This window comes from Leguminivora glycinivorella, chromosome 24, assembly GCF_023078275.1.
Source record: "Leguminivora glycinivorella isolate SPB_JAAS2020 chromosome 24, LegGlyc_1.1, whole genome shotgun sequence".
NCBI lineage: Eukaryota > Metazoa > Arthropoda > Insecta > Lepidoptera > Tortricidae > Leguminivora > Leguminivora glycinivorella.
This window is the reverse complement of record NC_062994.1, coordinates 6,003,252-6,025,343: the sequence shown is the minus strand read 5'-3', so window position 1 is coordinate 6,025,343 and position 22,092 is coordinate 6,003,252. Positions and strand designations below refer to the sequence as shown.

The following is a 22,092-nucleotide window of genomic DNA, read 5'->3' as shown; positions in this document are numbered from 1 at the left end:
ACACTGTACGATAGTACTCTTTATTATACTGTGTCAGCAGTGAGAGCATGATAAGCGCCCTTCATACTCGACTGTGGATTCGATACGCAGAAAGAATCCACACTCGCGTTCGCGGCATCGCGCCGCGAGTGTGGACTCCACGCTGTGGAGGGCGCCTTAGAAGGAAAAGTGTACCTTGAAAAGTGTAATCCTTCTTCGTCACTTATTTATTAGCCGCCTTTACACAGACGCTCTATCGCGCGTGATACAGCAATTGCGTGTGAAACAATGCGCGTGTAAAGCTGGCGGGAGGGGAAGGGAAAGAACGCGCGATTGCGTCTGCCAGTGCGGGCGCGAAATCGCGTCGTTGAGGTTGTCTTTACACGTAGCGTAGGTATAAGTCATCGATTTAAACTATGTAGTTTAGATCGATGGTATACGTTCATTCGCGCGCGCAAAATGGCGGACATACGCTCGTGGACTAAAGAATTAGTGGTTGAATTACTTGCTCTTTATAAATCGATACTATTAATAACAATAATAACGCGGTCTATCGCGCACGATTAGCCTTTACACGCATGCTCTTTCCGTTCTCAAAACTTTGACGTGCAATTACGCGCGAAAGAACGTGAACCTTAAAAACTAAGAACACGATATCGCGCGCACAGGCTTAACCGCGCGCCGGGAACGCGCGAATCGCGCGATAGTGACCGTGTAAAGGCGGCTATTGACACTGTTTTGAGGTTATGAGTATGTAAAGTATACCTAAAGCATCCGTACTCCGTAGGCACGGTGACTGCTTACCATCGGGCGGGCAGTATGCTTGTTTACCACTACGCGGTATAAAAAAATACGATTCAAATACGGCCTGTAGTGTAAAACGGATTTTACTAGTGCTGTTCTACGCGGATCGATACTTTATCGATAAATTATGTACACAATTTTAGTACCACACCTAATAAATTGAAATTGATATATTTTATGGTACTTACCAAACAGAAAATACTTATATTCAATCTGTATCCATAAAAGTATCTACATTGAATTTAAATGATCACTTTGTGTTTCAGGTACTTACTATAGAATAGGCTAGTTTCCTACGAGTCAAATCAGTTTCTTTTTAAGAACTGTCAAAACGATTTGCTAATATGGAATTACTATTAAATACTGAGGAGTGAATCCCGGTCAATTCATTCACTTTATATCTTTCTCTTTGACTTGTTAAATATAAATTATGTTTAAACGTGACTACTGTCCATATTTTTCTTCTAATTATGTGGTTCTTTTTTTCGTGCACTGCATAAAATATTTTATTTTAAGTATAGGAAACTAGCCTATAGTCCATCTTAGCCGAAGACAGGATTAAAGGTCAAAAGGATGAATCCACATAAAAGTAACGCGAGTCACGACTTCATTGCATGTACAATTTGAACTACAGCTGCAAAATTATAGGATCTATGCATATATCGGGAAAGTAACACATTTAGACATAGATTATCACTTGAACTTGCGTCGTGAATGGAAGAATGGAACATGCCATCACATCGTGACTCACGTTACTCTTGCCGCGGATTGACCTAACAGGTAATTATTTGGTGATTTCAAATTGCAACCATGGTTTACAATTATACAATCTAATTAGTTCTTAATTTCACAGAGTACCTATATACTTAACTATATATCCCTTAAGTGATGTTTCATTTCTGAGATTACATAAAGCGCGCACCATTCGTCACTGAGTGACAATAACCACGAAATTTAAAATTTTGAAAAACGACAGTGGACCGGTTTTTATGAAACATGGCTAAGAACACTTCCGACTAACTCAGCTTTCAAACAAAAAAACTAAATCTGAATCGGCTCATCCGTTCGGGAGCTACGATGCCACAGACGGACACACACAGACAGACAGACAGATAATCAAACTTATAACACCCCGTCGTTTTTGCGTCGGGGGTTAAAAATAAAGTATGACATCTTCTTTCTTCGCAAAAAATAAGGTAAGATAATCGTTTATTGCAAACTATGGTTTGTACCAGTTGTTCAATAAGTAGGTACATGGGATCACATCACATGTCACCCTGGTGGGTACTTACATTATGACAATTTCTCTGAATAGATACTATTTAAAGTTAAATAAAATAAATAAATAAATAAATATTATAGGACATTCTTACACAGATTGACTGAGGCCCACGGTAAGCTCAAGAAGGCTTGTGTTGTGGGTACTCAGACAACGATATATTTAATATATAAATACTTATATACATAGAAAACATCCATGACTCAGGAACAAATATCTGTGCTCATCACACAAATAAATGCCCTTACCGGGATTCGAACCCGGGACCGCGGCGCAGCAGGCAGGGTCACTACCGACTGCGCCAGACCGGTCGTCAAACAGTTAAACATACTTATTTCATATTTTTAGAGTTGCAACGAATAGTTCTTTGGCCCGTGGATGGATACCGGATATTCGGCCCAATCATCGACCGAATATTCGGTATCCGGCCACCGAATATCCGGCCAGCATAATTTTTACCTACAATACCTACAATTTAAGCAGGGAGCGGGCGTGTCGTGCAGGTTTTGGTTTGTTCTAGTGAACTTCGCGCGGACAAAACTAGTTTTATTATAATTATTTCGTTCAAGGCAAAATGTATGTTTAATTTTTTTTTTTAATAATAAAAGGTATTATAAGTAGGTATTACAACCATAACTGTTTTTTTACATTCATTTACCCCAAAATCATTCAATCAAAAATAGCACATCCGCCGGATAATAATTAATAATACGTCCTATCCGGTATCCGGCCGAATATTAAAATAAGGGCCGGATACCGAATAGTAACCGAATATTCGGTGCATCTCTACATATTTTCATCAGAACTATGCAATTAACTAGCAATCTATCTATCTATAACAGCCTTTAAAGCGCCCGTCTTCGGACATAAGCCTCTCCATTCCTCCACGCTTGTCGGTCCATTGCCATTTGCACCCAGTTATCGCCAGCTAGTTAGCAGATGTCATCTCTCCATCTATTAAGGGGCGGCTTGCCACGACCGCGGGTGTTAGCGGGCTTCCACCATGCGCGGATCCAGGGGGGGGGTCATGACCCCCATGACCCCCCCCCCTGGAGCCTAGGTTGGCCATACAAATAGACCACGTGACCCCCCCTCTGGGGCCTGGGCCTTTACCACGTGACCCCCCCCTGGGCACGAAGCTGGATCCGCGCTTGGCTTCCACACCATAGTTCGTCTCGCCCAGCGAATATGGTCCATCCTGGCAATATGCCCAGCCCGTCCCCACTTTCAGCTAGCGATACATTTATCAATTAAATATACCAATGATACATCTTACTGAACCTTTATTATGTATCTACTGGCAACGTCAAATCATACTATAAGTACTTATTTCAGTTTATTTCAGTTGTCACAAGGCAAAATGTGTGTTATGGGTTGGAATAACATTAAATATTATCGTCAAACAAATCTAAATCATTCGCATAGTTTACGAGTTTTACGACGAATCTACGGTTTTTAGCCTTTGTTAAAAAGACACATAGGTAAGACATTTCAAACTCTTCTTCAATTTCTAACTTAATATTCATTTAGTTCCAAAAATAGTATTTTATCGTGGGTGTAAAATACCTAGCATAATGCATCAAAGCTTCATCAAAGCATTTTCTTTGAGTCTTAGAATGGACTATTTCTAGTATGTTAGCTGATGTATAATTCGCATCTATTATGGCGAATGGCAGCAAGGGTGTGCCATTGCTCATGTCCCCTTCAACCCACAAGTAAAATAAAAGTACGTTTTTATTGCTCGCAAAAAGGCCTATCAAACCAAGTAATTTATACGCCATTAGCCATACTGTTGACGTCATAGTAGAATAATTGATCTCGCAAAACTAAGACCAATACTCGACTCTATGGGCTCTCAAAAAAAGTGTATAATCTTTCGTATTTCCTAAACAAAAGTAGAAACTTTACGCGTCAGACTACACTAATTGCAACTATCTCTTTCACGCGTGGTTTTTTTATCCGTAAGCCGAAGCGAGATAAAGATAACATTCCCTCTCGTACTCGAGCGCCGACGGATATTTGGGGTCATAGAACGTGTTTAAATTTCGAAACTAGTTCCGTCCAATGCGATGCCTTTGAATTCAGAACGCCGCCATTGGTTAGGGTGGCCGGTACTAAAAACGCGCGCGTCATCGAAAAATCGATAAAACTGTCGTGTTTTTCTTAGACATTGCGGTCAAGTCATCGTATTGTTTGGGTTTCCTGCGAGTTTAGTGGTACGGGGTGTCGGAGCGGCTTGATAGGCGCTTTATGTTATTCGTGCAGCTATTTTGTGAGGCAACATGTCGGACAGAACGTTCATGTAGTTTTAATTTCATTTAAACACGATTTCTTTAAGATAAGTGTGTTGTGGATGTGCCCATAGCTGCCAAACAGCAATGGTAAGTGTGTGTTGTGATTATTTTGTGAAATATCGAAGTGAATCAGTGGTTTAGAGTGTAATATGAGTGTAAAATCGATACTAACCCCAACAACGAGCAGTGTACGGCTAAAATGTTAGTGATATCTCGAGTAGTGTGGTGTTATTTTAGGAAAGGAATTCCCATTTGACATTCTGTACTGGAATATCAATTATGACTAATGAGTATAGTCATTAATTAGTATGTTTATTGAACTTTAGTTGACTTTCTGTTTAGACAGCAATGTTTTCTTGAGTTATGCATATGTATGTGCCTATATCTATGATATCGTGGGATTATCATTTGTCAATAGAGACTTCTTTTGATTGGACGTCAGCTTTTGTCTCTGTTACTCCCCTTGAGAGAGTTATCTGTGCATCTCTGTTGCACTTGTGCAATATTTATAGGAACTCTTGCCCCCAGGGTGTTCTATATTAGATTAGTGATGTGTTTGAGATTGATACGATACTCGAATATCGATATCGATGTTTTTGTGATTGTATTTAATTGTCAGGTTGAATGAAAATGTTGAAATATACCTCGATAATATTTAATGATAGTTCATGTTTAATGATGATAGTAGGTAACTTCATTTCAATTTATTGATTAAATTTAATGTAAGCTTAGGTTACCTCTGTAGCGTTTGGTAAATTTAATTGCAAATTAAGACTTTTTACTTCTTTAAAATGTAGGCATGTTTTTAAGTATACCATCGATTTTTGTTCTTAAAGAAGTAAGTAGTTTATTATTGTTTATGTAGTGAGTTAGCAATAAATATTATAAATAAGGAAAATATTTATGTTAAAATTTCACATGTAAACTCTATTACCTACTTAGTACCTATCGTCGTTTGATCTTGTGAGAAATATTGTCAAATTAGTAGCCTTCTACACTTGTAGACTTCTTGCAGTGGCCCTGCCTGTCCATACTAATATTACCTCTATAAATGGGAAAGTGTGTGTGTCTGTTTGTTTGTCCGTCCTTCACGGCAAAACGGAGAGACGAATTGTCGTGATTTTTTAAGTGGAGATAGTTGAAGGGATGGAGAGTGACATAAGCTACTTTCCGTCTCTTTCTAAAGCGAGCGAAGCCGCGGGAAAAAGCTAGTAAACTATAAAGCAGTACCTAGTTATATAAGTATAGTAAGGGCAATTTTGTATTTGTATCATAATAATATTCTCTGTCAAAGCCATTTCCGTCACTGAAAAAAACACTCAAATTTCGCAAAAAATTTAGGCGCCAGTGCCTTAGTTCCATAGAAATATTTTAATTTTTTCCCCTTTTTGTGACAAAGTTGTTTGAATGGATATAATAGCTGTATCATATTATCGTCTAGGAACAAGTTACGGCTGTCACCACACAAGTCTTATTGAGGCCAGTAGATATGTGATAGTTCGATTGGCGTAGATAAGATAATATTTTATTTTTTTTAGTCTCATTTTTCGTCGATAAGGGAGCTTGAAAAGACATTATTTTTACATTCCATAGATTATTATAAACTATTCACATAATAACTTAAAATTTATTGAAAATAATAATAGTAAGTTATAATAATACTCAACATGAATTTCAGAGAAAAATGAATTAATGATTGTTATAACGGAAGTATAACTCCTTAATCATTAACATATTTCGTTATCTTACGGTCCAGCACACATACAACACGCATCTGAGTACACGTACTTTTATTTTACCTATTTTATCAAACGCGAACAAAAATAACCACTTATCGATAAAAATATCGATAACTGTCTCGTGCCTACGCACGCAAAAAATACTAAAAATGTCCGACGTCCCTGCTTTCGTCCGAACTTATTATTAAAACTCTTCTCAAACTGCAACCAACCCAATCTCTATACTTATAAAGCACAATTTTATTCGTCAACCTAATTTCGTTTAGAATTCCTTGAAAACTTACATTTGATTTTGATCTGTGTTCGTTTTACCATAGAGCTCAAGACGTGTAGTTGTTTTTTTTATCCTAGATTTATGAAGGGTGTTGGAGGGAGCAGGTAGTGATTCGAATTTGGAACAAAGGAATCGAATATTTTTTTGTACTTGCGAATTGAGTTGTGTCAGTTTACTTTTGCTATTGTTATTGAACAAACACGTGGTTTTGCGAATAAAAAATGTAATAAACTTTGTGATCCTGTCGTTTTCGTTTTAGCGATAAGCCAAAAGCGTGTTAATTTTATTCGAAGGTTTTGACTAAGTTTTAACTACGTAAATGAATTTACTTTAGTTTGTATTCTGACATGGGGAACAATAATGTGATTTTAGACGATTGCCAGCGAAGTAGGAGCAGCGAATTCAAGCGGTTGATCAAATGCCGTAATAGCAAACCGTATAGGACAGTGGTGGGCAAAATTTTTCAGTGGGGGCAATTTAAACTATGTAATTTATAGGCCGATCAGATTCACTCCAAAAATGCAATTTTACTACAGTGCTGGCCATATCAGACACTGTTTGAAGGACCGGCGGCGGGCCGCATAAAGTCCTTTCGCGGGCCGGACATAGCGTTTTCCTTGCGTTTTGCAATTTTTCACTAGCTCCGGCTCTGGGTCAAAGGTATACATACTTAGCGATATTTTACGATTTTTTTAGATTTTCTGTGGTAGGTATATTTTTCTTACACTTCCAAATATATAAAAGAAGAAAGTGACTGACTGACATGTAAAAGCACAGCCTAAACTAGTGGTCCTAGAGATTCCAAATTTGGCACGTAGGTTCTTTAAAAGGTGTAGAGGAGCACTAAGAAAGGATTTTTCAAAATTCAACTCCTAAGGGGGTGAAATGGGGGTCCAAAGTTTGTATGTGAAAATAGATTACTACGCGGGCGAAGCCGCAGGAAAAACCTAGTATCGTATATTATGAGTAGAGATGGGCCGAATATGGACTTTGCCGAATACGAATATTTTTAAAGCGGATGTTAAGATTAAAACTATTAAATGATTGATAATGGTTACATATGTTACTACAACTATGTTCTTATTATTTAGTGGATAACTAAAACTTAGTTAAAACAACTCTGAACTCTTCTCAACTCTTAAACTACGGTTTCTTAACTTTTTTTACAAAACAATTGTAATTACATTTTGATACATAGGTAATGAATTATCTCTTTTTAGTAGTTTTTTAGAAAGCTACTAAAATAGGAACTTATTATCCAACGGAATAAGTAAGATCTTCATTGGTCATTTAATTTATCCATTCGGTAAATATTCGGCAATGCAACCGAATTATTCGGCCGAATACGAACATTGAAAACTTGCCGAATATGCCGAATACCGAATATTTACCGAATATTCGGCCCATCTCTAATTATGAGGTATGAAGTTGTCTTTGATCTCTTAATCTTAAAAAAGACATCTTAAAACACAATTTTTAATTAATTTCATATTACGATGTATTTAACGGTAAGAACTGCCACTGAATCTAATAGCCTTAGCTATTTTCATAATAGCTTAAATACTAATGTTGTAACTCGTTATAATTGTGGGTCGTGTGACCTTGTCCTGGCAATTAAAACACACTAAACACAGACATATTTTTTAGAATGACCGACGCGACGTGATTGCCAGAAAATGGTGCCTACTTATAGCACCTCTAGGTTCTAATCAAAGTAGTGTCCGGTTTTTTTGTAACCACTGTAATAAGAAATAATAAGAAATTAAGGAGCAAAAAAATTAGATACGTTAGGATTTTGCAAAATGTGGCAAATACATATATTAAAAATACAAGAAGGTCCAAACACTATGATTAACACTTTTTGATGTATCGACATACCTTAAAGACCCGGTTAAAAACAGGAACCTACAAAAAAATGTACCTACCTAGGTACAAATTATTTTTTTAAGTTTTTCTAAGCAAGTCTTCGGTTACCGCGATAGTTACTCATGAAATAAAACTATGGAAACGTTTCCATAGTTTTTTTTCTAAGTACCTAAAAGTACAGAGTATAATTAGGTAGGTGTGCATTTCTTTAGTTTATAAATGAACTTAAATACGTGACTTAAAATAAACTTCCGTTTGACAGATGCAGCAACAAATGTGCCAGCCGGACCAAATGGGGTGAGTTGAGCCAAATTATTCTTCCTCTTTTATAAATTATAATTTAAAATTCTTATTCACACCATTTCTTTAGACGACCGGTCTTGACAAGTGGGTTACCAGGCTTGAGCTGGATTCGAATCCCGTCAATCCCGTAAGGGACATTTTATTTTTGTCATTAGCACATAATCCATACTAATATTTTAAATGGGAAAGTGTGTGTATCTGTTTGTTTGTCCGTCTGTCACGGCAAAACGGAGCGACGAATTGACGTGATTTTTTAAATGGGGATTGTTGAAGAAATGGAGTGACATAGGCTACGTTTTGTCTCTTTCTAACGCGAACGAAGCCGAGGGCAAAAGCTAGTATTATATAAATGGGAATGTGTGTGTGTCTGTTTGTTTGTCCATCTTTCACGGCAAAACAGAGCGTCGAATTGACGTGATATTTTAAGTGGAGGTAGTTGAAGGGATGGAGAGTGACATAGGCTACTTATTGTCTCTATTTAACCCCCCACTTCCCTAAAATGGGGGGTGGACGTTTGTATGGAGAATGCCGCAATTTTCGAATTTAACGCGAGCGAAACCGCGGGCAAAAGCCAGTACATTATATAGGTACGATATTTAGAATATTTAAACAAAACGGCGGTAATGTACGACATCTGCAATTAGATGGCTAATTTGACCAACTAGCTAGTGTACCTACTCAGGGACCGTTCAAGTATTACGTAAGAAGATTTATTATAAGTATTTTGAAAACATGGTTATTAACATAAACGTATGTAATTTCAGCCAACCGCAACAACAACAGCAGGTGATGCTGTGCCCCGTCAGACTCATCTACGAGACACAGATCCTTGTCCAACCAGGTAACACTAGTAACACTGCTCATGGAACCTTCTGAGCTCTAAAATACTGCCTTACTTCCTATCCTACCCTTATCCCATATTATGTGGGGTCGGTATATGTCTTCCTCTTCTATTCTCCTCTATCTTTCATCTCAACACTCACATCTTTCTTTCTCATCCATCGTTGGAATTACCCCTCCCTCTCTATCCTCAACAGCCAAAAATCAGTCAATAAATACCTAGGTACCTTTAAAGTAATGTAGGATCATTGGCTGTTATAAATGTTATAAAAATGTGTGACAGGGACAGCGCGATAGCATCAACATTTCGCTGTCCTTATCACACAGTGTCATCAAACGTCCAATGTGAGAGCACCATGACAAATATTAATTGAGAAACTGTTACATTTCCAGGCGAACAGATCCAACCAAATCAAACACTCTTCATAAATCCACAAAATCCACCGCCATGGATCCAGAACCAGGTCCGGCCTCAAAACCAGGTCATATATATGCAGCAGATGCCAGGCAATATGATGCCTTCCGTCCCACAGCACATGGACCAGAATCAGATGTACCTACAGAATCTACAAGGATACTACCCACAGCAAATGATACAAATGGACCCAAGGCAAATGCAAAATGTAGTCCAGATGATGCCAAATATAGGACAAATAACAGGACAAAACGTAAATCTAGGTCAAAATGTTATAAACGTAGGCCAAAACGTTAGTAATATGCCTCCAAATGTACTAAATACAGGTCAGAATGTAATGACAATGAGTAATGTTGTACAAAATGTACAGAAACCAGCTAATTCCGGTGTTAACATTGCTCAAAACCAAAATAATATGCCCAGTATAGTTAGCAATGATAGGGTTTACAATAGTAGTATGCCGAATACAATGCCTATGGCAAACCAGAATACAATGACGAATGCTACCCAAATACAAGATCGGACGGGTAATATGAATCAGAATTTAGTAAATATGCAGAAAGTCGCAGAACTACAAGGGATGAGACAGCAGAATTTAAGGCAACCACAAGTCACGGTGTCTCCAATGCAAAATGTAAAGTATGCTCCAAATCCCGTTGATATTAGACCAGTAGCTCCGCAAAATGTTGGTGATATCAGAGTAAACAGTCCGAGACCAATGACGATTACTAGCAATATACCAAATAACGTTATGCAAGCAAATGCATTAAACAAAAAAGTTCCTATACCAAACAAACCAAATCCTGTCATGACAAATCAAATTAGGCATTACAATCAGAACTACTACAGACATATACAGCCTAAACCAATGAGTGTAACGCCAATGCAAAATCAGTACATGCCGAGCGGTAGCCAAACTATAACTGGACCTAGGCCACCCCAAAGTCTTAATGAATTCAATAGAAAAAGAAAAAGCGAATCACCCGATGAGACTAAAAAGAAAGTGCCTAACATGGGCAATCAAACTGTTATGCTAGAAACCGCAAATGGTACAACCATTAGTTATGTGCCCACCCCTGTCAGAGATTTTAAGCTAGTATCAAGAAATGTTGAGACAGCATCCACCGGAACTCAAGCCAATATTGCTAAAGAAAAACCCCTGGTGGTTGATATGAAAGTCCTACCACCTATTAAAGATAATGCTCAAATAGAAAGCGATAAGTTAGTTAGAAACACAGTGTTTACTCAAGCGGCTCAAGCTCTTAATAGACCTCTTTTAAGAACTGAACCACAACCGATGCAACCTGACGTTGTGATACGTATAGAAAAATTACATTCTCCGACAAAAACACCTACGGAACCCATGACATTTGTAACATCAGAAGCAAAATCGGAACCAGCCAAACCTGAAACATCAAAACCAAATACAGAAATAGTGAAAATAGAAACAGCAAAGGCAAATGCAGAATTAGCGAAATTAGAAACCCCTAAACCAAGTATGGAGCTATTAAAAATAGAAACACCAGTTCACGCTATTACTGGTGTGAACTCACGTTTTAGAGAACCATTATTACTAGATAAGCCAGTGCCAAGTTCTATACCTTTTGCTCTAAGTGCATCATTAAATGAACCGAAACCAAGTAACAATAAGCCACTACAACCACAACCAAGTAAACCAGAAGTTCAAATAAAAACAGAGACAAAAGCAAGTTCAGAATTTGAAATGGCTACAAGTAGAACAGAACCTAAAACACCTAAACAAAGAACAGAAACACCAAAAATAGAAACGATCACAAAACCAGAAAAAGGCACAGAAACACCTAAAATAGAAAACACCACAAAACGAAAAGAAGTTAAAGCTAGTAAAGTTAAAAAAGAAGATACTACTAAATCAAAACTAAACATTAAAGATGAAAAAACTTCAGAACCTATAAAACCGGAAGCGGAAACAAAAATAAAAGAAGAAGCTAAAGATGTTAAAGAAGAAAAAAGAAAATTCACAGTGACATCGATAAACGATTTTAAAGGAAGTGAGTTGCAGATAGCAAATGGTAGTGTTCGGAAAGAAGACACTGATCATTACATATTGACGCATGTTTTGGATGGATATGTTATACAAGAGTCTAATACTGCGTTCCCTGTAAGTGTTATTCCATAGTTTGTTGACTACTTTTATAATTTATTTTATGAAACATTTGATTTAATTTGTTTTTATATTTTTAGCCTCAAGTCTTAAAAGGTCGTCAATTTAGTTATTTTTCGTATGAAAACTTAGAGAATATTTACGATTTTGTGTACTTATGTAAGGTTAGTTATTAACCTCGGACGCAAAAACGACGGGGTGTTATAAGTTTAACGTGTCTGTCTGTCTGTGGCATCGTAGCTCCCGAACGGATGGACCGATTTAGATTTTTTTTTGTTTGAAAGCAGTTATTCGGGAGTGTTCTTCTATGTTGCATGAAAATCGCTCCACTATGACGGGGGGTTTTTCAAAATTTTAATGTTGTGGTTAGGTTATTTTGTTATAAGAAAACCATAATTCACAACATATTGTGGTACCCGAACCAGATATGTTGATAGTATTAAAAATTAATAAAAAAAACCCCGTCATATTGTACCGATTTTCATGAAACATGGCTAAGAACACTCCCGACTAATTCGGCTTTCAAAAAAAAACGAAATCAAAATTGGTTCATCCGTTCGGGAGCTACGACGCCACAGACAGACAAGTCAAACTTTAAAAATGTAATCAATCTTTTTCAGATCCGCAAGCCACTAAAAGAGAAAATAATTTACCAAAACGCAGATCTATCGATGGAACCAAAGAAAGAAGAATCGTACAAGCACAGAACAGAAGATGGGAAACTTATCAAAGATAATAGTAAAATATTGAGCATTTCTGATTTAAATTTGAATGAAGATGAAGTCATTGAAAGTGAGACTGAAATTAAAGATGTAAAAACTAAAGAGGAAACGGATATTAGTGAAGACGCTCAAACTCCTAAGGCTGAAGAAAAATGCGATGGAGGTAAGAGAAAGAATAGTACACAACGACAGAGGATCGAGTATTATAGAGAGTTAGTTACTGTCAAAGTAAAATGTGTAATCACAGTGCATAGACAGCCCTGCCTGAGTCTGTGTTTCCATATGAGTACAATCCAGGTCTCTTTAAAGCAAGAGTAAATAGGTATCTCATAGGTAAGCGTGCTCCACCGTAGACCGCATCATCACTTACCATCAGGTGTGATCGTGGTCAAACGTCTACCTTCATTACTAAAAAACCAAAAACCTTATTCATACTAAAAAAAAAGCCATCTCTCGAGACAGGCTTAATACTTTTGAACTTTAGTTTTGACAATTTCGCCCATATTCTTATTCTTAGCTTGATATGTGTTAAAATGTCAAATATTAATATTAGCGCCATCTAGCCGAGCGTCCCCCAAAAGTGTATCCCCATCTAGGTCACCATACCTTTTTCTGTATGGTTTTGAGATACGTTTTTTTCTTAGACTATCTGTCTGTGTCTATACGGAGTTGCATATGTCTTTGATAACGATACAAGTGTGGCAAAGAGGAAGTTCGGAACGAGTGGCCAAAAATTGAAACACGAACAAAGTTTTAAATCGACTCGAGTCACGGATTTCCTTTTTGCACGTGTATCGTTTTTCAGTACAGATGGTCCTCCGAAGTTTAAACCTGACAAGAAATGAAGCACTTTGCGCACTAGTCCTTAAAATAAGTCTTTGTTTGGAACCATAGAGGAATTAGTAAGAGAAGAGTTGTCATCAATAAATGCGGGTTATTTGTATAGGTATAGTTAAGAGACATCTAGCGACAATCACGCGTCAATCACGCCTCATTTAGCGTGAATTATCAATACCACTACTTGATACTAGGTGGCAGCAGTGTCTCGTCTGCCAAAAAAATAATATTATAACAGTTTACTTACAACTTATATTGCAAGCAGAAGGAATTGAAAGCAGAATACTGATTAATACTATTGTAATATTAGCTAAAATTGGTGAGCATTAGACTCTTCGTTCGTCGCGACATCCTATTGACAACTAGCAGAACTGATAATTTACGCTAGTTGACTCGTGATTGTCGCTAGGTGTCACTTAACTATGCCTATACAAATAACTCGCATTTACTGATGTATGACGACCGGTCTGGCGCAGTCGGTAGTGACCCTGCCTGCTACGCCGCGGTCCCGGGTTCGAATCCCGGTAAGGGCATTTATTATTTGTGCCGTTTGTATATCCGAGGTCTTATATAGAGAGTACGTCGTAGACGTCGCATCGGACCGATAGATGGCGCCATCGTTCGTTGTAAGTCGCTCCGGCGTCACACCGCCGCGATGTTGGTAGTCCCGTTTTCCCCACCTGCAACATAAGGCTCCTACGCGCCCCGGCCCGCCACCAGCCACCCTCATTGTTTCGTCGAACGCCGAAGTGACCGGTTGTCGCGTATTCCGTTCGAACATTTTTACAGCATGGTGTCTCGAAATTAATCTTTTAGTTTCTATTTCCTTGTTACTCCTGGTCAAACCAGAGTTATTCGTGTTTTTATTTAAAAAGTGGCTTATAACGTTTCGGAATTATGAAAATTTTCAATTTCAATTTTCACCGTCAATTCTTTCTTCCCTTTTAATTTACGCTCGTTCTTCTTGAATAATGAGATATATTATGCCTCGCTAGCGATCATTATTCGTCTTTCGGGGTTCTCACGATAGAAATGAACGAGCGGTGCTTTATGATTCTACCCACTTTTTTGTAAGAAAGTTCCATGCTGCAAAAATCGTTACCGTTAATCAGTTTTCTTTTTAAACTATTCGCATTTCCGAGACTAAAGTAGGAAGTGTTATCCGCGTATTAAAAGTTTCGCGCGAGAATATAAGCGGTAACGTAGGTAAGTTGCTCCGCCGGGGACCACGTGCTCCGGGGACCACGTGCTTCGCGACCGCGGGCTGCGCGACCTGCGGGCTGCGGCGGCGGCGGCGGCGGCGGCGGCGGCGGAGGGCGCGGTGGAGGAATACCGCGCTCCAAGGAGGTTTGAATTTCTCCGACGAATGGGTGAGCAGATTCATATTATTTTAGAAAGAACATGTTCGGTTTCCGATTCGGTGCGGAGGCCCCAAACCACGTGTCGGCGCCGGAACTTACTGTAGCGCTGCGATAGCGCCACTGAACGCGGCAGTGTTGTCCGTCGCGTCGGCGCCGCCGAAGTTGCGTAGAACGAACAACGTTGTGGCCGCCACATAGGCGTCGCGTGCGACGCTGTAAGTATGTCTGCTGCTGCCCCGACGCGAGCGCCGCGCCGTTAGTGATCTGTCGTCAATATGCAGGCTACCAGCGCGGCCACCTTCTGCCCCCACCGCGAGCCTGCTGAAGCTGTCCACCAATATCGCTGGCCGCCACGCTTATGCTGGCGCCTCGATGGTGATGCAGAGCGTTCGTCTGCCGTGACAACGCCGCGATCCTGCTGAAGCTGTCCACCAGTATCGCTGGCCGCCACGCTTATGCTGGCGCCTCGATGGTGATGCAGAGCGTGCGTCTGCCTTGACAACGCCGAGAGCCTGCTGAAGCTGTCCACCAATATCGCTGGCCGCCACGCTTATGCTGGCGCCTCGATGGTGATGCAGAGCGTTCGTCTGCCATGACAACGCCGCGATCCTGCTGAAGCTGTCCACCAGTATCGCTGGCCGCCACGCTTATGCTGGCGCCTCGATGGTGATGCAGAGCGTGCGTCTGCCTTGACAACGCCGAGAGCCTGCTGAAGCTGTCCACCAATATCGCTGGCCGCCACGCTTATGCTGGCGCCTCGATGGTGATGCAGAGCGTTCGTCTGCCATGACAACGCCGCGATCCTGCTGAAGCTGTCCACCAGTATCGCTGGCCGCCACGCTTATGCTGGCGCCTCGATGGTGATGCAGAGCGTGCGTCTGCCTTGACAACGCCGCGAGCCTGCTGAAGCTGTCCACCAATATCGCTGGCCGCCACGCTTATGCTGGCGCCTCGATGGTGATGCAGAGCGTTCGTCTGCCGTGACAACGCCGCGATCCTGCTGACTGTCCACCAGTATCGCTGGCCGCCACGGTTATGCTGGCGCCTCGATGGTAATGCAGAGCGTGCGTCAGCCCTGACAACGCCGCGATCCTGCTGTAGCTGTCCACCAGTATCGCTGGCCGCCACGCTTATGCTGGCGCCTCGATGGTGATGCAGCGAGCTCATCTGCCGTGACAACGCCGCGATCCTGCTGAAGCTGTCCACCAGTATCGCTGGCCGCCACGCTTATGCTGGCGCCTCGATGGTGATGCAGCGCGCTCATCTGCCGTGAAAACGCCGCGACCCTGCTGAAGCTGTCCACCAGTATCGCTGGCCGCCACGCTTATGCTGGCGCCTCGATGGTGATGCAGAGCGTTCGTCTGCCGTGACAAGCCTCAGTGGTGATGCGGAGCGTAATACTGTTAACCGCTGCACAGGCGTCGCAATCCTTCTGCTGCGTCTGTCATGACAACGCCGCAAGCTACTTGAAGTTTTCCACCGGTGTCGTCGGCCGCCACGCTGATGCTGGCGCCTTGATGTCGCCTCGATCGCACGAGGTAAGATTGCAGACGCGGCGACCTTCATCGCGCCACCGAGCGCAATACTGCGGCTGCCGCGAAGGCGTCGCTAATTTTCCTGTCGCGTTTGCCGTGACGACGCCGCGAACTCTGTCGATGCTGTTCACCGATGTAGCTGACTGCCACGCTGGCGCCGGTGCCTCCCGCGCTGACGGCGGCGACCTCGAGAGGGCCACCGAGCACGATACTGCGTGACGCGACAGGGGCATCGAAGACGCCTTTCGAGCTGACGACGGCCGTCTCAATCTCACCGCCGAACGTAACATCGTCTGCTGCAGTGACAAGCTGGTAAGATTGCTGATGTGGTCCCTTGGTACTGCTAGCCGCCACGCTGATAACGCCCGTCGCGCCTAAGATGTCACGCTCACCGCGAGCACTGTCTTCCCCTACAATGGTGCCACGACCATATCCGGGCTCCGTCTGCTACGGTATCGTTGCAGACTCTGTTGCTGACCAGGCTGATACTGCCCTCCAATGTGACGCGGGCGCCGCTATCAGCTGACATCCCGTACACTATGGTATCCACTCTTCTCTTTCCAGTTCCCGTGAAGTACTTCGACAGTATTTACACTCTATTTTGACCAATGACTCCTCCGTCGCCGAAGTGAGAACAGATAAATTCTAAAGATGCTACGTCCTAACGTGGCTTGGCCACCCATAGTTGAACGAGGTAAGACGTCAATAATCGGACGAGGAGCCGCACTGCTGCGAGGGTGTCCTGACGATGTTCGCGAGCTATCTAATCGGAGAGGCGCCTCGCGAGACGACCCTGTGATTCCTGTACGTCGCTCATTGTGTAGGTCAAAGACATCGTAAAGGTTTGCGGAATTAAAAAAAAAAAAAAAAAACTCTTTCAGAATGTCCAGATCTGAATTCGAGCCAGCGTGCTGCATCCTGAGCGTGCGTCTGTTTACCGGGCGGACACCAAAACCGATCGGTAATCTGGCCGCGGGGGTTCCAAGTACACGACGATTTCCCGGAGGCTTGTGGCGCCCCCTGTCCATTCGAGAGATTAACTTATTCGCCGAGCCTCTAATAAACAAATTGGGAAAAATAAACCCGCTTCGCCTTAGTGAACTTGAGATTCCAGCTCAAAGCGAAAGGGGCCAGGAACTCAGGAGGACTTCAGTAGTTATCATCTGGCTCGACTATACTGAATTAATATAGAGCTTGATTCGATCGTAGAACCTGATTTCATCAATTTCACAACTTTCGTAGTCTACAGAGGGAGGTTGGTTTCCAGCATTACCTCGTACAGCTGCCGATAGCTGTAGGCCAATCGCTCCTGTTTTGCTTGCATTTGCAGCCCGATAAGACCTTAAATAATCGGAATATTGTACAAAGTAAAGCTCTTCCGATGGAAAATAATCTTCAACAGGCGGTGGCGCTGGCGACTGAAGTGACATGCAGCCGGATTAAGGTTCGCATAGCACTATATGCTATGCACAGTTCGGTTGTATGTTATGTTATGCTGTACGATGGCAGGACTACATCTCTTCGGTTACGAGTAACTACGACAGTAACTGCTGACTCCAACAGACTGTCGTACGAGGTCAGTATGCACCCCCTGGGAGCCAAGTAAGTGACCTTCGGTGACCTCGCCTTCTTCTGCTTCGCCTGCGAGAGCCCTGCATTACGCCGTACAACGGTACGTATTAAGCCTCCTCGCTAACGCTACGCTATCAGCGCGCTGAATGCGCGCGCATTCCGCTCGCGTCCCGCGCGCGTTGCGCTCGCAATCCGCGCTCGTTAGTTCCCGCTAGTGCCCACTGGGCGCAACGCCAGCGTTTGTGCGGTGCACCGCCATTATTGCGCTCCGCCTACGCTCTCAAAGCGCGCATGTGTGGCGGTGTTTTAATTCACCCCTTGACCTGCTACCACGACGTGTTCAGCAACCACCAGCGATGCGACACGGACGTCACCTCTCAGTCTACACTGTCGACCTTCATTGCACGAAGTAGAAATCCGTCGCATCGGGTTTTGGATTAGGTAATGGATTACCCTAAGAGTCAATGACTGACTTGAAGAAATCGACTGATACCTCCGTCCAGTGTAGTAGCAATCGACAGCGCTCGTACTTTTCATCTTCTAGGCTAGTTTTACCGAGCGATCAGTATCCTCAAATGCCCTCACTAAAAAGAGTTCAGAGTTCAGGAGTCTCGCTTGTAACCGCGCTCGCTTGACGCGAAATAGTCTGATCGAAAATACCAGTATCGTAACAAATAGCCCTCGGGCGCGTGAGTGATGACCTTTTTCTGTGTTTGATATGGACGTAAGACGTTGGACTTTAAATAGTCATATCAAAGCTAATATTGATTTAGATAATTTTTACGAAGGGTTGACAAAAGCAGTATCAATTACGCTACCCTGCTACAGTACAGATAGTTACACTACTTTTACAGTTAATTTCCACACTTTGTGTCTGAAATTGGGTTTATAATAACCTGATAAAATAACGTGTCTGTTAATAATAAAAGTGTATCTAAGGTTTTTTGTATCTTGTTCAAGTCAGCCTCGCCTACAATGTATAATAATGTCATTTCTCTAACTATTCGCTGACTAAAGCTAAACGTCATCACGAAAATCTCTTTAGGCGTTTCTGGCACCGAGATATTCGCGGATCGAAGGCGATTTCGACTGATACATCTGTCAAATCGGTTCAACAACCGATTCACTTATTCTTCTATGCTATGCCAATAGGGCTACCAAAGGCTTGCGCGCCAGCTGACTCGCCACCAGGAGATAATAAACAGGTCTCTATATAAGACCTCGGATATACAAACGGCACAAATAATATAAAAATTTTACCTTCCAATAAAATTGTTATTATTTTGCCTGGTATATCCGAGGTCTGAGTGATGCCTTCCTGGTAGGCTTAATATACCGTCGGCACTTCTCCTCAACAATGAGGGTGGCTGGTGGCGGGCCGGGGCGCGTAGGAGCCTTATGTTGCAGGTGGGGAAAACGGGACTACCAACATCGCGGCGGTGTGACGCCGGAGCGACTTACAACGAACGATGGCGCCATCTATCGGTCCGATGCGACGTCTACGACGTACTCTCTATATAAGACCTCGGATATACCAGGCAAAATAATAACAATTTTATTGGAAGGTAAAATTTTTATATTTGTGTGATGAGCACAGATATTTGTTCCTGAGTCATGGATGTTTTCTACGTATATAAGTATTTATATATTATATATATCGTTGTCTGAGTACCCACAACACAAGCCTTCTTGAACTTACCGTGGGCCTCAGTCAATCTGTGTAAGAATGTCCTATAATATTTATTTATTTATTTATGGAGTTACAATTACTCTTACCTTACTTATTCCTCTATGTTTGGAACTTAAATCACACTGCATCTAAAGGGTTAAAAAAGAAATATTATGGTGGACATGGTCAATGTTACCCCAACAATATTTGAAATATAGAATTGACATTTTTGTAAAAAAAAATATGTTTTCTTTACAGATTCTGAACAACCTTTCGCGAATGTAACGCCATCTACAATCAAGTCATGGACGGTAAGATTCGGCATATTCTCGTTTTTCTGATTTTTAATTATTTTGTTTAATTCGTAATTTAGGACTTTGCATCTACTCGTACAATTGTTATTACCAGCAGGACTAGCGAATTATTGCCACAGCAGTATTTCCCAGCGAAAAATGTCATAAGTGCATTAGGGTAATTACGAAAATCGTCTAATTTCGAAAGTCGCATAAAAATCACCATTATTTCCATCCAATCAAGGTTCCTCTTTCCCTAATGCACCTTATTTTTAAATTGTATTTAGTCTATGGTAGTCTTTCTCGCGGTGACATAATCGCGCGTCAATCATATGCTAGCCCTGCAATACAAATATCACACTTGAGCGTTCTCAAAAAGTTTGTACATAGCCACGTCAGCAAATTTTAATTGATCCTATTTTGTTACCAACATTTACTAATACATATAAGTCGACTTTCGTAAGATATATACAGGATAATTGTTATAATTAAGAAAATATAGATACTAGAGAACCTTAATGACGAAATAAGACTTACTAAAATCTCAATTCCTCGAAAAAATCTTGGTAACAAAATAGGAATAATAAAAACTAACTTTTTCCTTAATTTTTGTACAAACTTTTTGAGAACTGCACTGGTCCATGTTGGGACTACATTGTTTTTTTTTCTGTTTTTCACACTGGCAACATTTATTTGACAGGTCGACCAGCTGGCGTCCCACCTGTCAAAATACAACTGGGCAGAGACAATCTCAGTGTTGTCAGAGCACGAGATTGACGGAGAATCCCTGTTTTTGGTCAACAAGCAACAGCTAATGCATATTGGAGTCAGCGAAACGCATGCTGACGTTATATGCGAGTTTATAAAGAATAGTTAAATAGATAATTGTGTATAATACAGTGAAATAGTGAAGTGCGTAATGGAAACAGGAAATGTGACAAGAGACAATGTGCATTTTCATAATGATATCTTCAAACTGACAGCTGTCAAAAATAGTGTGTCCCACCATATCCACCAGAGCGGCGCCACAGTGCTAGTTTGTGTTCTATGAATGGAGTTGTGATAGCGACTGGAATGGGTATACAGCAAGCTACAGAGGTAGTTTAGTTAGCCCCCATGAACTCAAATTTCTATTCATGGGGTAGCAGCCATCTCTACCTATCGCGGGAGTAACAAACAAGCCAGAGTTCATATGATTTTTCATATAATTTTGGTAAGAAAAGTGATATCAACTGGTTTAGAGTGATTTAGTGTGATTTGAAAGTGATATAACCTGCAATAGGCTAGTTTCCTATACTTAAAATAAAATATTTTATGCAGTGCACGAAATAAAGCACCACATAGAGGAAAAATATTGACAGTAGTTATTTTTAAACATAATTTCGATTTAATAAATCAAAGAGAAAGATATAAAGTAAATAAATTGACCGTGACGTCACTCCTCAGTATTTCATAGTAGTTCCATATTAACAAATCGTTTTGACAGTTCATAAAAAGAAGCTGATTTGACTAGTAGGAAACTAGCCTATGATGGGTAAGTATATAGGTAGGAAATGTAGCATTTTTAAACTTGACTTATACAGGGTGTTTTAGCCCTGTCCATCCACTTAAAGGGTATACGGTTTGTATATACTTTAGTATTTGTAAAAAAATATATCTTAAGTCTGTTGTGCCAGTAACTGATAAAAATAAGGAAGTTTTGTGTATATATACCACTGCTTTTTTAAGTTATAATTGTTGTTGTTTGTTTATTTTGACTACTTATAGCAATTTAATGTCAAGGCTATTTTAATACCCAAAAATCAAATACTTAATCATATTTATAATCTATTTTTGCATTCTATGTAAATAATACCTTTGTAATTACGTAAGCAGACTACATTTGAAGGTTTTCACCATTTGTGCATTTATCACGATAACAGTTTACCGGTGAAATATATACAACGTGTTTCCGGTATCACTCAAAACCTCAGACACCCCAACAGATTTTTATTTTTTTAAACTCATCTAGAGTATTCATCTTTTAATCTGATGGTTACTTTTTTTTTAATTGAATTTTTAATTTTCTATACAGAGCTCTACACTCAATAAAATAATTGCTAACTACCATCATAATTTATGATTCATAAACCATAAGACTATTTATTTGTGTACGTTACTGCAACGA

At 40.8% G+C, this 22,092-nt stretch overlaps 1 protein-coding gene across 2 annotated transcripts; it reads left to right on the top strand.

Moving 5' to 3' along the window:
- Window positions 1-3,445: 3,445 nt before the first annotated feature.
- On the top strand, window positions 3,446-21,326 carry LOC125238845 (polyhomeotic-proximal chromatin protein-like). 2 transcript variants are annotated; one of them, XM_048146307.1, is made up of 7 exons: window positions 3,446-3,543; window positions 8,498-8,532; window positions 9,303-9,379; window positions 9,772-11,933; window positions 12,557-12,821; window positions 19,891-19,943; window positions 20,626-21,326. In XM_048146307.1, the coding sequence occupies exons 2-7, from the start codon at window positions 8,498-8,500 to the stop codon at window positions 20,800-20,802; spliced, it is 2,769 nt and encodes a 922-aa protein (XP_048002264.1). In that variant the 5' UTR covers window positions 3,446-3,543; the 3' UTR covers window positions 20,803-21,326. The 2 variants fall into 2 exon arrangements, with proteins under 2 accessions (XP_048002264.1, XP_048002263.1); XM_048146306.1 differs by lacking the exon at window positions 3,446-3,543 and adding an exon at window positions 4,311-4,443.
- Window positions 21,327-22,092: the final 766 nt, after the last annotated feature.

Coding starts and splice junctions, on each gene's coding strand:
- LOC125238845 (XM_048146306.1), top strand. Junction 9,380..9,771: donor ACAGATCCTTGTCCAACCAG/GTAACACTAGTA, acceptor TTACATTTCCAG/GCGAACAGATCCAACCAAAT. Junction 12,822..19,890: donor TGAAGAAAAATGCGATGGAG/GTAAGAGAAAGA, acceptor TTTTCTTTACAG/ATTCTGAACAACCTTTCGCG.